Source organism: Aquarana catesbeiana, linkage group LG01 (genome assembly GCF_042186555.1).
Source record: "Aquarana catesbeiana isolate 2022-GZ linkage group LG01, ASM4218655v1, whole genome shotgun sequence".
In the NCBI taxonomy this organism is placed as follows: domain Eukaryota; kingdom Metazoa; phylum Chordata; class Amphibia; order Anura; family Ranidae; genus Aquarana; species Aquarana catesbeiana.
Window position 1 is genome coordinate 506600193 of NC_133324.1, and position 16714 is coordinate 506616906.

The 16714-nt window shown below is 46.5% G+C and overlaps 1 protein-coding gene across 1 annotated transcript; it reads left to right on the forward strand.

Moving 5' to 3' along the window:
- The first annotated feature begins 8129 nt into the window (after window positions 1-8129).
- On the forward strand, window positions 8130-12876 carry LOC141125900 (E3 SUMO-protein ligase ZBED1-like). Its single transcript, XM_073612312.1, has 3 exons — window positions 8130-9000; window positions 9102-10025; window positions 12683-12876. Exons 1-3 carry the CDS (start codon window positions 8130-8132, stop codon window positions 12874-12876), a joined length of 1989 nt encoding a protein of 662 aa, XP_073468413.1.
- Window positions 12877-16714: the final 3838 nt, after the last annotated feature.

Sequence of the window (16714 nt, forward strand, 5' to 3'; positions counted from 1 at the left end):
GACTCGACATACCCAGCCTGCTCGCTCTCAGAGAACCAGGAGGCATTCACGGGGACCGCCGGCGGAGCAGACACGTGAGTCATAAAGTACCCTCTCTCCCCGAGCACTGACTTCCAATCCCACGCTGGTTGACTGCTCACTTCCCCACTTGTTGTCCCCCTTCACAATACCGCACTTTATCATGCACCCACTCACATCCGAGAAGCCTGTGACTGCCCAGAAACTCCCATGCCGAGCCTGCGGATGTTACCTTTGTTCCCCTATATTGAGAAGCACTTAGGTCCCTCCTTCTGGGGCTGATACCTGAATCCCTATCATAGCTTGAATCAGAAGGGACTCATTAGCTCTGGTGGCGCAACGCCAGGGAACAAGTATTTACTTGACCCCCTTTGTCCCCCCCCTCCTGGGATCTGTATTCAGAATGCATTCCCCAGATAGAAATACCAGACATGGGGGAACAGAGCCTACGCTCCTAAGACAGGCAGAATGGATATCATCTCACATAAATGGCGGATGCATATATAATGAACAATATCATTTAAAGATGTATTCCTTCCCAGGTACGAGTTACAGTAGGAACAGTCCTCACAACCTCAATATACCTGGGTGTCTCAGTGCCCCAATTGTTTCCCTTCCCGTACGTGTGCCTCCCATGGGGTGGACGGGTGGACCGGGGGGGTATGCTGGATGGTCCCGCCCCCACCGGGACAGCTATGGGGACTCCCCATTAATACTCAACCTTCCCAACAGATAGCCTTGGAGCATTAATGTTTTTACAGGCCTACTGAAGACAGAGCTGAGGGATGGCACTGGGCCCCCATGGATTATCTCTCCCCCTTCCCGGGAGACTTCCTCCCTCAGTGGGGGAGACACAGGTGGGATTGTGATTTTGATTTTGCTTTGATTTTGCGTTGAATGGCATTATGTACTGTGTAGGTACTAGAGAAACTACTTGAATTCCATAAACACATGCTCTAGATTAGTACATGTATGTATTCTTATGTTCGCATGTTCTAGATAAATACATGGATGTTAGCACTGTTTGCTCATGTTTGAATAACAGCTTTTATACTTATTTTGGTCCGGGGGGTCGGCGTGAGTTGCTTTTTGGCCTCCGCTGACCACATTCCCAAATAGGCCAATGCTTAACCCCCAGTCTGTTGCTGGGAAGCGTTTAAGCAGTATTTTGCTGCAAAATAATTTACAGCCTTTCCTTTTTCCTTTCCAAAGGAGGTGGTGCCCAGTTTTAAGGTAATCACCTTCCTTTAACACTCTCCTCTTTGGAACCTCCACAGGTGAACTTCCTTTTCTCCTTCTCAGCTTTACTCTTTCCTCTCTCCCAGCTGCTCCCTCTTCTCCCCCCTTCCTACCCTCTCCACTCCCTCCACACCCTATCCCCTCCCATGGAGGTTCTGAATGTGATCTCACTTAACGCCAAGGGCCTCAATACACCCGAGAAAAGACAAATGCTTTTACAGGATCTGCATCGTTTTAAATCAGATGTGGCCTTCATACAGGAGACATAGTTTAGGGATGACAAATTACCCATTCTTAAAAACAAGTCATTCCCGACAGTGTACCATTCCACCAACCAGACAGCTAAGTCAAGGGGGGTTTCCATTCTCCTTTCAGGCAGAGTACCATGGTCGCTTATAGACTCAATTATTGACCTGTTTCTGAAGGGCATGGTCGACGATGTCAGGATTACATTAGCAAATTTATACGCCCCTAACGAACAACAAGAAGCTTTTTTAAGTAGGAAACTTATGAAACTGACCAATTTTACAGAAAGCCACCTGATTGTAGGAGGAGACCTGAATGTCCCGTTAATTCCAACAGAAGACACATCCTCTGGTCTGTCTATCTCCCTTGGTTCTCGTAAACGTATTGCTCATTCCCTGCGCGAAAGCCAACTAATTGACGTATTGTGTCTTATAATCCCACAGAAAGAGATTTTACCTTCTATTCTCTCCCCCATAAGACATACTCGCGCATTGACTATTTCCTTGTTCCCCATGCCCAGCTACATGCAGTACCATAGTTGCCAACATTGTAAAAAAAAAAATGTGGGACACTTTTGTGGCTGTAGGCGGAGCCGTACAATAATTAGGGGGCGGGGCATTCGTTTGCAGACGTGGCTTAGGAAAAATACAAGTGCGGAAAAATGGGCGTGGTTTAAGCGACATAGTGGGCGTGGCTTACATGGGCGTGGCTCAAGAGGGTGTGGTTAGAGTCTGAGATGAATGAGGGATGGAGAGGGAGAGAGGGGGAGAGGGATTAGAGGGGGAGAGGGATTAGAGGGATTAGAGGGGGAGAGGGGGAGAGGAAAATGACGGGACAGCAGCCCCAGATCCTACACAATAAAAATATGTGTATTCTAGAAAGTTTAACAATCAGCAGATAAAGATACTCCAAACACCTGGTTGTTATGGTGTCAGGATGATTGAAGTGCATTATTTCTATTATTACATTGTAATATAAAATGAAATCATTCAACTCACCATAATGCAGAATCAGTGGGATCCCTGAGCGTGTCACTAGCCACTTCGCCTGCCACCAGCCGTCCGTCCTTGCGTCAGATGTCCCAGCAGAGTCCGTCCTTGCATCAGGTGCCCCCAGCAGAGCCCCCCTTACATCAGGTGTCCCCGGCGGAGCTCCCCCTCACATCAGGTGTCCCCGCAGAGCCCCCCCTCACATCAGGTGTCCCCGGCGGAGCCCCCCCTCACATCAGGTGTCCCCAGCAGAGCCCCCCCTCACATCAGGTGTCCCCGGTGGAGCCCCCCCTCACATCAGGTGTCCCCGGCGGAGCTCCCCCTTACATCAGGTGTCCCCAGCGGAGCTCCCCCTCACATCAGGTGTCCCCAGCGGAGCTCCCTCTCACATCAGGTGTCCCCGGCAGAGCCCCCCCTCACATCAGGTGTCCCCAGCGGAGCTCGCCCTCACATCAGGTGTCCCCGGCAGAGCCCCCCCTCACATCAGGTGTCCCCAGCGGAGCTCCCCCTCACCTCAGGTGTCCCCGGCAGAGCCCCCCCTCACATCAGGTGTCCCCGGCGGAGCTCCCGGATTTCTCGGGACATTTCCCGGGACATCAGAAATTCGGAAATTGGGCCCAAGTCCCGGGAACGTCCCGGGAAATCCGGGACAGTTGGCAAGTATGCAGTACGCACCTCAAGCATGGGCTCCATTACCTGGTCCAAACACGCCCCTATTTTTCTGTCCTACGCTCTCCATGACTCCACGACCACCAGGACTAACCAATGGAGACTGAACGAAAGTCTCTTACAGGACAAAGACGTTTTAGCAGACATTACTAGAGAACTGAACTGCTACTTTAGAATCAATGACACCCCAGACTGTGACCCTGGCATATATGGGGGGCACACAAGGCGGTTATTCCCGGCGTGTTAATTAAGCATGGAGCCAGGATCAAACAGAAACGAACTGAACAGTTGAGACCCTACTTACAGATCTTGTCACCCTAGAGATCCGTCATAAACAAACACAATCCCCATCCCTAGAGAAAGACCTCCTTGTCAAACGTACACAAATCACGGATCTCCTACAATTTAAAGCCAAGGCAACACTGCAGATATGCAGGAAATTTTCATATGAGTCAGGAGATAAATGTGGGAAGCTACTGGCCAGAACTTTGCGAGAAGAGAGACTAGCAACATATATCCCACATCCAGTACCCCCCAACAGACCAGTGATGGTATGGTATGATGGTATGAAACCATACAATATAACAAGAGAATTCCAGGAATTCTATAATTCATTATACAATCTGACGACCAAGCCCCCCACTCAAGACCAGATAGATTCCTATCTATCATCATTACTCATGCCCCGACTATCAGTCGCAGACAAGGACATCCTTGAAGACCCCATCACTATAGAGGAATTCCAGGGGGTGGTCAGTGTCACTAAACAAGGTGAAGCACTCGGACCAGGTGGCCTTAGGGCCCAATACTACAAGACCCTACTTCCCTCTCTTGCCCCATACATGGTCAAGTTGTTTAATGCACTGGGCTTGACTGTAACATTTGCGGCCGACACTTTACTTGCACACATCTCGGTGATCCCTAAGGAGGGGAAAGATCCAACATCATGTGGAAGCTATCGGCCGATCTCGCTGCTCAATTTGGATCTCAAACTCTTTACCAAGATACTGGCGAATAGCATTCAACACCTTGTCCCGAGCCTGATCCACTTGGATCAAGTGGGCTTTGTTCCTACACGGGAGGCTAGGGACAATACTATGAAAGTTTTGAACTTACTTTAGGCAGTAAACCAATCACAGACACAGTGGGTGTTTCTTAGTACTGACGCGGAGAAGGCCTTTGACAGGATGAACTGGAATTTTATGCTTGCAGTCTTACGACATGCTGGCTTCAGCATCAAAATGCTACAGTGGATTTCCACGTGTGCAGTGCTGCTGTATATGGGTGCACAGCCACAGACACTGACAGGGTGTCAGATCACATTACTTTGCTTCTCCATCCACTGAGCCGATTTCCCACTACACAGTGAAAGCGGAAGTGATGCTGCTGCCTGGGGGAAGCAGAGCTCATGTCCTACGGAATAAAAAGACAACAAGAAAAATGACACATAAGCGAGTATAGAGGCGCTCTGCAGTGCGCCACAAAGCATCACAAAACCCTGAAAATGAAGCGTTTCGCCTGCAATCACGTGATTGCATTGGCGTCACGCTTCCCATAGTGTCCAGCGCCCGAACACAGTGCACTTAAAGGACCTTTATTAAGGGCCATTTTTTTTCATTTTTTTTCTGTGACTAGCTTTGGGGGGGGGGCACCTGTGCGCCCCCTATGGACGGGCCGCCACTAGTCAGCACCATGCAATTGCTTGCAGGACTCCAGTATCTAGGCCGAAAAACAAACAGAATTTTTCTCCTGCTTATACAACTCTGCCACTATCCATGCTGCCTGCTGATGGGGTCCAGTTTTCCTCCATGCTGCCTGCTGATGGAGTCCATTCCTCTTTCATGCTGCCTGCTGATGGAGTCCATTCCTCCTCCTTGCTGCTTGCTGATAGAGTCCATTCCTCCTCCATGCTGCCTGCCAATGGAGTCCATTCCTCCTACATGCTGCTTGCCGATGGGGTCCAGCCTACCTCTATGCTTGCTGTTGGTGTCCAGCCTGCCTCTACGCTTGCTGATGGGGTCCATTTCTCCTCTATGCTTGCCGATGGGGTCCAGCCTGCCTCCACGCTTGCTCGTGGAGTCCAGCCTGCCTCTACACTTGCCGATGGGGTCCAGCCTGCCTCTACGCTTGCCGATGGGGTTCAGCCTGCCTCTGCGCTTGCCAATGGGGTTCAGCCTGTCTCTACGCTTGCCGATAGGGTTCAGCCTGCCTTTACTCTTGCTGATGAAGTTGGCGAACTGACTCCTGGAGAACAGCGTCCCACCTCCCCGTGGACCACAGCCTCCCCCTCCTTAGTCACCAGTAGGGCTGGGAAAAAAATCGATTTGAATCTTGAATCGAGTTGAGAGGTCAAATCGATTCAAATCTTCTTCAAATCGATTTTTTTAGATTTTTTTTTTTAACAGCACTGCGCCGGGCCTGAGGAGCTGCGGGCACGATTTTTCAGGCGAGGCCGCGGCTTCGGCCTAGTCCGCGAGGCCCGACGCTGTGCATGGGTGGGTGGGTGTGTAGGCGGGGTAGTGGACGAGGCTGTTGGTGGAATGCCGCTGTGTATTGGAGGGCTGTGATATCAGGAGGAGGAGGGGGTGGGGGGATCACAGGGACATTCCCGGGCTGCAGAGAGAGAGCGAGAAGGGAGGGTGAGTCAGAGCTGCCTGTATGGTGTATTGCATGAGATAGTGATACTGATAGCCATGTGATGATCACTGCCAGAAAGAATAATACCTCAGAGGAGAGAAGTCACATCTCATCACATCCCATTTCCATATATTCACCCTTCTTAAATATCATTACATAGCACTGTGCTCAATATATGAAAATACCCCCATATGGCATCACACAGCAATGTGCTCATCACTGTATACTGACACACTGCATCACTGAATACTGACACACTACATCACTGAGTGATGTAGTGTGTCAGTATATGGTGATGTGTGTCAGTATATGGTGATGTAATGTGTCAGTATACGGTGATGTAGTGTGTCAGTATACGGTGATGTAGTGTGTCAGTATTCGGTAATGTAGTGTGTCAGTATACGGTAATGTAGTGTGTGTCAGTATACGGTAATGTAGTGTGTGTCAGTATACGGTAATGTAGCGTGTGTCAGTATACGGTGATGTAGTGTGTCAGTATAGGGTAATGTAGTGTGTGTCAGTATACGGTAATGTAGTGTGTGTCAGTATACGGTGATGTAGTGTGTCAGTATACGGTAATGTAGTGTGTGTCAGTATACGGTAATGTAGTGTGTATCAGTATACGGTGATGTAGTGTGTGTCAGTATACGGTGATGTAGTGTGTGTCAGTATACGGTGATGTAGTGTGTCAGTATACGGTGATGTAGTGTGTGTCAGTATACGGTGATGTAGTGTGTCAGTATACGGTGATGTAGTGTGTCAGTATATACAGTGATGTAGTGTGTCAGTATACAGTGATGTAGTGTGTCAGTATACGGTGATGTAGTGTGTCAGTATATACGGTGATGTAGTGTGTCAGTATACGGTGATGTAGTGTGTCAGTATATACAGTGATGTAGTGTGTCAGTATACGGTGATGTAGTGTGTCAGTATATACAGTGATGTAGTGTGTCAGTATATACAGTGATGTAGTGTGTCAGTATACGGTGATGTAGTGTGTCAGTATATACGGTGATGTAGTGTGTCAGTATACGGTGATGTAGTGTGTCAGTATATACGGTGATGTAGTGTGTCAGTATACGGTGATGTAGTGTGTCAGTATATACAGTGATGTAGTGTGTCAGTATATACAGTGATGTAGTGTGTCAGTATACGGTGATGTAGTGTGTCAGTATATACGGTGATGTAGTGTGTCAGTATACGGTGATGTAGTGTGTCAGTATATACGGTGATGTAGTGTGTCAGTATACGGTGATGTAGTGTGTCAGTATATACAGTGATGTAGTGTGTCAGTATATACAGTGATGTAGTGTGTCAGTATACAGTGATGTAGTGTGTCAGTATACGGTGATGTAGTGTGTCAGTGTATACGGTGATGTAGTGTATCAGTGTATACGGTGATGTAGTGTGTCTGTGTCAGTATACGGTGATGTAGTGTGTCAGTATACACTCAGTGATGTAGTGTGTCAGCATACAGTAGTAAATAAATTATTTCTCAATTACCTAAATACCAATTTTCTTACAAAATGTCAGTAAAAAAGACAAGCAAGCATGCATTGTTTTATAGCCAATGTGCTACAAAGCATCCAGTACTCTTTGTCCAGCGTCCCGTCTATTTCCCCACCATAACTATAGTATACTAAGATGATGATATACCATTGTCTTCATAATATAGGCTTTCTTTCTGAACATATGCAGCTGCTTTTTTTTTTTTTTTTTTTACATTTTACAATTATGCCCTGTACACACGGTCTTGCATACACACGGTCGCAGAAAGTTGTCGGAAAATCCGATCGTTCTGAACGCGGTGACATAAAACACGGTACATCGGGACTAAAAAACGGGGCAATAGCCAATAGCTTTTGTCTCTTAATTTATTCTGAGCATGCATGTGTGGCACTTTGTCCGTCGGATTTGTCTACACACAATCGGAATTTAAAGGATCGAATTTTGTTGTCGGAAAATTTTATAGCCTGCTCTCAAACTTTGTGTCGGAAATTCCAATGGAAAAAGTCTGATGGAGCCCACACACGGTCGGAATTTCCGACAACAAGCTCCGATCGCACCTATTCCGTCGGAAAGTCTGACCGTGTGTACAGGGCATAAGAGTAAACAATACCATATTAGGGCCTGAGTCGGCAGACTTTAGGCTTGTGTTGATGTCATCAATTTGACATCAGTTTAATAATTTACAATTCACTTGCAGGTGGAATTTTACCTACCAGTGTGTGTGTGTGACTGACCTGCATTGGACCTGCTTCAAGCACGTTTGGACTTTCCCATACCATAGACAATATATATACAGTACACAGTCACACTTTCACAAACAACATGGCAGAAACAGCCGGCGAAAGAGAGCAGCTCCTTCCAAAGAAATGCTCTTCGACTTCAGTCGTGTGGAGTTGGTTTGGATTTACAGCATCTGATGAGGAACAGACAACACCTCGATGCAAACTATGTCTTAAGGCTGTTGTTGTTGGTGGTAGCAGTACGACAAATCTGTTTCAGCATTTAAAGCGAAAACATGCGGCTGAGTTTGAGAAGTGTTGCCTTCTTCGAAAAGAAAACCACTCTACTGGCATCAGCGCTAGCAGTAGCACCCTGGGGCCGGGCCCGTTTGCAAAGCAAACAACTCTTGAACAAAGCTTTTTACACGGTGTACCGTATGAGAAGAGCGGGCCAAGGTGGAAAGCCATAACTGAGGCAATTACCCTCTATATAGCTACGGATATGCTGCCAGTTTACTCTGTTGAGAAGAGAGGGTTTAGCAACCTGCTGAAAGTTTTGGACGCTCGATATACAGTACCTAGCCGCAGGTATTTCTCTGACGTTGCTCTTCCTCAGCTGTATAACAAGACTCGGCAAAAGATATTAAGCGAGTTGAAGGGAATGGACTTTTATGCTGCCACTACTGACCTGTGGTCGAGCCGAACCATGCAGCCTTACATGTCTCTTACGGTTCATTATGTCAGTGAAAGCTGGGACATGCGAAGCGTCTGTCTCCAAACATCATATTTCCCCCAGGACCATACGGGCGAAACGATTGCAGTAGAGTTAAAGGATGCTCTGAACTCCTGGGGCCATTCAGAGGAGCGCCTTACCTGTATGACAACCTACAGTGGCTCCAATATAATCAGAGCTATGAAGGACAATAATTGGCCAAATCTCAAGTGCTTTGGACATCGACTGCACAATGCTGTCAGTAAGTTTGTGTGAAAATAAATTAGAAACAAAAGGGGTGTGTGATGATATAACCAAAACTAGTCAAACTAAATATTGTTGTTGTTTTTTACTTTATTACAGTGAATGGTGTGAAAGATGAACGGATTGACCGTGCCATTGGAGTGTGTAAAAAGGCAGTTTCTGCCTTTTCATATAGTTGGAAAAAAAGACGGGACATGGCAGAGGTTCAGGCAGAGCTGGGTCTTCCTCCTCATCAACTGGTAACAGAGTCACTTACAAGATGGGGTTCGCGTCAAAAAATGATTGAAAGATATCTTGAACAAGAGAGAGTCATCGTCCGTGTTCTGGGTGCTGACAAGAAAACCCGCCATCTTGTTCCTACGTGGCAAGATCTGGAGGTTTTAGATGCCACAAACAAAGCTATCAAATCACTTCAGGACTTTACTGACGCGCTGTCTGGAGAAGCTTACGTAAGCGTTTCATACATTAAACCTGTGCTGCATCTGTTTAAAACAAGTCTCCTTCAGCGAGAGGAGAAAGATGTAGATCTCACCGCTACAATAAAAGAAAATATTATGTGCTACCTTGAACAGAAATACAGTGACCCCGAGAATGACGAGCTCCTGGACATGGCTTCACTAATGGATCCACGGTTCCGTACCACCTACATTACCCCAGACAAGTTGGACATTATAAAGAAAAGAGCTGTCACTGAGCTCTCTGCCCTCTGCTCAGAGGAAGAAGGTCCTGCTGTACAAATATGCCAAGCCCAAGAAGAACAGACGAGCCCACTTAAGAAGAAAACTTTAGCTGCCTTCTTTAAGAAAGCAGCACCTGCACTGTCCCTCCAGTCAGTAAACGAGAAAATTGAAGCAGAGCTCGAGTCCTACTTATTGGGTCCTGAGGTGGATCCTGAAACTGACCCACTTGAGTGGTGGAAGCAGCATCAGCCCAACTTCTCAAGACTCAGTCGTCTGGCAAGAAAATACCTGGCCATTCCAGCAACTAGCGCCCCATCAGAGAGGGTCTTTAGTGTGGGTGGGGGTATTGTCACCTGTCACCGAGCTTGCCTCAAGCCTGCTGTTGTTGATAGGCTCATTTTCCTTGCAAAAAATGTTTAAAATGCAATTTCATTTTTGATGGCAAAATGGTGTTACTGTTTACAATAGTTGAATTATAAAGTGAATGCCACACAGTTGAAGAAGAGAGAGGTATATAGTTTGTGGGTACCATCATCCTTCTAGAATCAATAATGAGGGAAATTGGGGAGGGAATGACCAGGACTTCTCCAATTAAGTCCTACCTCACCATGAAAGAGAACAATGGGGACTATCGCGGTACCTCATGAAAACATGCAGAGTATAAAAAATTTCAATTTATTCAAAAATAGACATTTTTAAAAGAATCTATATATACACAATATAAATTGACAATGGTGTAGTAAAGACATATTACAGTACAAAATTTGTTGAGATAACAATTTAAAGCGCCCGCATAGGTGAATGAAGGCTGGTTTTGAATACTTAAGGACGTGAGCCTCGACGGTTTCGCGGTCAAGCCGCTTCCTCAGGAGGCGTCCAAGTAAACTCTCTACAAGGTAGAACAATCAAAATTACTTATACATAGTGGTAAAAAATAATGTACAGTAAATAACATGACATTTGGAGTAGTTATTCAATTTTTAGAACACACTCACCAACCACTGCCCCTTCGGGCTTGGACGACACTTGCGAGATGCCCATTTGCGGGCGTTCCCCCGGGGGCGAGCAAGGGGTGTTTTTTTTGGCGAAGTGTATAAAAAGCAAAAGGTATAAGATGAGTGTTGGTGTGGGGTATCAAATAAAGGTAAGGTGATTGCCACCTCAGTGAATAGGGTGGGAAGACAGTGGGGAGAGGAAGAGGGAAGGGGAGGGAAAGGAGGAGGAGAGAAAGAAAGGGGAGGGGGAAAAAGGAGGGGGAGAAGGGGAGGGAGAAACAGTGAGAGGAGCAAAGAAGGGGGAAGGAAATGGAGAGGGAGGAAGGGAGTGAAGGGAGATAGACAGGGGGAGGGGAAGGCAATGAGGGGAGGAGGGGGGAAGGGGTTGGAAGGGACAGGGAATGGGGGAGGAGGGAAGGGAAGGGGCAGAAGGAGGGGGGGGGAGGAAGGGGGAGGGGGAAAAAGGAGGGGAGGGAAAAAGGGGGGGAAGGGGATAGTGGCCAGAAGGAAAAGAGGGGGGGGGAGGAGAAATAAGAATAACCTTCCACACTTGGTGAAACTTGCAATTGTTCATATAGAAGTAAAGCGCAACCCACCAACACTCAGATGAAAGATAAAAAAACTGTTGTTACTGACACCCGGGGATAAAAAGTTGATTCCCAGCGACCACTTTAGGAAGACACTTAGGCCCCTTTCACACTGGGGTGGGGGCAGCAACGGCGGTAAAGCGCCGCTATTAAAAACCACCGTAAAGCGCCTCTGCAGAGGCGCTTTGCCGGCGGTATAGAAGCGCCGTCCCATTGATTTCAATCAGCAGGAGCGGTAAAGGAGCGGTATACACTCCGCTCCTTCACCGCTCCGAAGATGCTGCTAGCAGGACTTTTTTTACCGTTTTGCCAGCGCACCGCTCCAGTGTGAAAGCCCTCGGGGCTTTCACACTGGGATTAAAGCAGCGGCACTTTCGGGTCGGTTTGCAGGCGCTATTATTAGCGCAATAGCGCCTGCAAACCGCCTCAGTGTGAAAGGACCCTTAGGCATACATGGGTAAGGAGGGCCCTTGAAGTAAAAAGTATGGTATTAGAAACAAGTTGTTGCTGGAGGATGGTGTACCCAGTGACATTTTCCTTGCAAAGAATGTTTAAAATGCAATTTCATTTTTGATGGCGAATGGTGTTACTGTTTACAATAGTTGAATTGAACATGTAACTTTACATGTTCAACTCAACTAAAGCTGGCCATACACCTATAGATTATCTGCAGATTTTCTATGGTTAGATGGAAAAAGTGCAACAGATTTCTCCATGTATTCATGTATTGTAATGTACGCTACACTGTGTGGATGGAGGAAACTCTCGCTGGGCCAAGCTTCAGTATCTTGCTAGTCAGCCCCATTGAATTCTCTACCTAAACAATGCCTGCACCCAATCAGAATGTTCAGAGTCAGTTACCTCAGGATTTTTTGTTTTGTGGGGATATCATATTGTCACCTGTCACCACCGAGCTTGCCTCAACCTGCTGTTGTTGATAGGTACATTTTCCTTGCAAAATGCACTTAAATTTTTTTTGAAATTTTGTTTGTTGATGCACTTTAAAATAATAAAAAAAAAAAATCGGATTCGAATCGTGAATCGAGTTTTTTATTAAAAAATCGCAGATTTTTTTGGGGGGGAAAATCTCCCAGCCCTAGTCACCAGCACGCCCAGCTGCCCAGAGAACACTGGTGAGTGGGTCAGTGCAGCAGGGATATTGGCTCCTCCCTCACTGCCAGGTTCGACCCACCTGTGGATGCCGTCAGGTCCTCGTTGTTCTGTGAACCCCCAGCAATACCGTAAGCTCTCTTAATTAATTTTATATTCTTCCTATTATCCATATCACTACACTGGCATGTTGATTTTTGTTTTCCTATCAATACCATTGAATAAACTTATGTGCTGCTACTGAGAGACATATTTCCATTTCAACCCATTGAGCGCTGACACATCTTGTTTTGTATTGTGTGATGAAGTTAAGCCTGCCTCTGGGGTCCTGCTGTCCTTTGCCAAGCCTGCCCCAGGTGACCTGCTGTCTGCTGCTGGTGATCTGCTGTCTGCTGCCCGGCCTGCTTCTGGCAACCTGCTGTCTGCTGCCAAGCTTGCTTGTGACCTGCTGCCTGCTGCAACTATGTTGATTCCCGGGCACTGCCCAGCTGGACTATGCTGATTGTCGGGCCACTGCTCAGCTGGACTCTGCTGACAGGGTTAAAATCTCACCTGCCGATGTGTCTGAGGCTTCTGAATTTCCATTGTCATGTGGCTTGAATGGGTTGTCTGTTTGGTTTAAGATCCCTACTGTTGCCTGTCTTGAGTTCTTTTTGCAGCCAGTTGATCCCGTTGTGCCAAGTCCAAGAGGTCCAGATACCCACTTTGAACATGACAGCTGCATCTACTATTATAGCCCCCAGCAGTAGAGGTCCTGTGGGGAAGGACAGAGTTCCAACTGAACCTTGTCCTAACCCAGGTGTTATCTCTGCAATCCCAGGTGCATTTGGGGACCCAAGTTGGGTAACCTCTGTCTTGGGTAGAGCTGAGTGACAGGTAAAATGTCTCTAATAATCTGGATTAGGAGGGTTCAGTTGTAATGGAACACCCTGGCTTCAGGGTACCTGTATGGACCAAGGACTCAGTTGTTAAGTCTTCAGGTTACCATCAGAATCCCAGCGTTGGGATGGATGCTGCATTAAAGAATTGTAAGCTCCAAGTGTTGCGCCTTCTCAGGGATCTGACCAGCAGGAAGCCCAGCCGGTTTTTGTATCCCAGTGGCGGGTACTCAGTTAGCCTCCAGACCCCAATGATGGGGTACCTAGTAAGCTTCTAGACCCTGGTGGTGGGGCACAGTGGAGGATCCAGAGGCCGCTCCTTAAGGTGGGGGAACTATCAGGACCGGTTCATCTGCTGGTGGCGCTGTGGTTCTCAGGGCTGATAGCTGCAGGTCCAGTGTCCACCAGCAGCTGTCTCCCAGAAGCCAGCAGGTTTCAGTGATCAGCATCACCTGGTATCAGCTGCTAGCTGGCTATATGAGGCTGATCCCACTAGCACACAGTGCCTCAGTATTTTAACGTCTCCTGCCCTGTACTCTGTTTGCTGTGCTGCTCATCATTTGTTCTTGCTCTTGCCCCTGCCCTGCATCCAGTTCCCCACTGCCTTGCTCTTTGCTCCTCCAGTTTTCCCCTGCCTTGTGTGTATTTATTTGTCTATATTGTGTATATAGTTAGTTTGTTAGGTTGCTGGTTAGGCATTTTGTCATTTAGTTTTGATTTTCATGTGTTCTCATGTTTATTGTTGTTGGTGTGTGGTTATTGTTCGCTGTAAATAAATCCTACATGGTATACATATATACAGGGGTGGACCGACAACTCATGTGGCCCCCGGGCAATAGGAGATTATGAGGCCCCCAGGCAATCAGATTATGGGGCCACACAGTATACACACACACACAGTATACACATACATGTACACACAGTATACACAGATATGTTTCTATTGGCTGAGAAGGTACTGGAGAGGTGGGGCAGCTATAATCTTGGGATTTTTAGACCAAAAGGATGTCGGTAAAGGACATTTCAGAGACAGATGTAAAAAAACCACAGATTTTTACATACTGTCCCTGGTTTTACTGAGGCTGGCAACCCTGATGGGGCCCCTTAGTGGCTCAGGACCCTCGGGCAGTGCCCGAGTGGCTCAATGGTCAGTCTACCCCTGCATATATACAGTATCTCACAAAAGTGAGTACACCCCTCACATTTTTGTAAATATTTTATTATATCCTTTCATGTGCCAACACTGAATAAATGACAGTTTGCTACAAGTAGTGAGTGTACAGCTTGTATAACTGTAAATTTGCTGTCCCCTCAAAATAACTCAACACACAGCCATTAATGTCTAAACCGCTGGCAACAAAAGTGAGTACACCCCTAAGTGAAAATGGCCAAATTGGGCCCAAAGTGTCAATATTTTGTGTGGTCACCATTATTTTCCAGCACTGCCTTAACCATCTTGGGCATGGAGTTCACCAGAGCTTCACAGGTTGCCACTGGAGTCCTCTTCCACTCCTCCATGACGACATCATGGAGCTGGTGGATGTTAGAGACCTTGCGCTCCTCCACCTTCCGTTTGAGGATGCCACACAGGTTAGGTCTGGAGACATGCTTGGCGAGTCCATCACCATGCTCTGCTACAGGACATGTTGGCATTCATAGTTCCCTCAATGAACTGTAGCTCCCCAGTTGTGGCAGCACTCATGCAGCCCCAGACCATGACACTCCCACTACCATGCTTGACTGTAGGCAAGACACACTTGTCTTTGTACTCCTCACCTGGTTGTTGCCACACACGCTTGATGCCATCCGAACCAAATAAGTTTATCTTGTTCTCATCAGACCACAGGACATGGTTCCAGTAATCCAGTAATTACATAGTTACATAGTTACATAGTTACATAGTTAGTAAGGTTGAATAAAGACACCAGTCCATCCAGTTCAACCTGAGTGAGTGTGTGTCTACAACCCTGACCCTTGTTCCTAACCCTGTACATCGCACCCTCACATCAGTCCCTACCCTCAATCAAAGGTCCCCATTCATATACTAGGGCCAATTTTGGACAGAAGCCAATTAACCTACCAGCATGTCTTTGGAGTGTGGGAGGAAACCGGAGTACCCGGAGGAAACCCACGCAGGCACAGGGAGAACATGCAAACTCCAGGCAGGTAGTGTTGTGGTTGGGATTTGAACCAGCGACCCTTTTTACTGCTAGGTGAGAGTGCTAACCACTGCACCACCCTTAATTCATTTTACAATTGTTCCACGACACATGTCATCTACTGCCTGTCCTGCCCATGTGGATTGCTATATGTTGGCAGAACCATCAGAGCCCTACGGGCCAGATTTGGGGAACATCGACGGGTAGTTAAGGAGGGTAGTCCCCAATATAGTGTGTCACGACACTTTAATACTCATCATCCTAAGGACATCTCTACTCTTCAAGTATGGATCATCAAATCCATACCAGATAAATATACACCAGCTGAAAGATTCCAACGTCTATGTAGACAGGAAACTTTCTGGATTTATACTCTCAACACTTTAATGCCCCATGGCCTTAATGAAGAAATTGAGGTCCATACAGTCATCTAATATTCATATTCTAGTGTACATTATAAGTATTTTTACGGCTATATTTATTTATTCAACATGTTTGCATCATTTCAGGTATCTGGGTCATTCTAAATACTCAAGGCACATCATTTTCCAATAACCTTCATTCTCCCTTTCTCCTTCTCTTCCTATTACCCCCCCCCACCCTTACCCTCTCCCCTCATTTTCATCTCTTCTACCACTTCCAATGCAGAATACATCACCTCCCTCCACAGGGAGTAACCATAGCATAAGTACATGTATAGAATACACACGATCCACCCCATTAAAAATGCCCATGTGCCCTGCGCATGCAGGTATACATGTTATGTCGCATGAGCCTCCACGTGTTTTTGTGCCTAGATGTGCACGCTTACTTGGGCCCTCACGTGTGTGCACACACTAGCGCACTTATTTGTGCACTCTTGCGTGTACTCATAGCTATTTGATTTCCTGAATCGTGATGCGATTTATCTGGACGACCCATGAGTCCCAGATACATACACACGACTGCCAGATAATCTTAGTATTCATGTGTACTATTATGCAGAGTGCATCATGTATCATACACTGCATTATAATATGCATTATATTATATCATATACAGCACTATCTCTGGTCTCTGGTATACTTTATTATTTTTATTCTTATTAATACCTCTATATTTACATTTATTTTTAATCATTACTTTTATATGTATTTCATATATGTATATAATTTTTCATATCTATACACTTTTACTTATCTCTATGAATTTATATTATATTGTACTAGACAAACGTTGAATTTACTATGCCATGAATTTCCAATGACCTCTATTATCTCAAGATTTGTTGGTATCCTTGGTGATATGAACGTTAATGTGTATG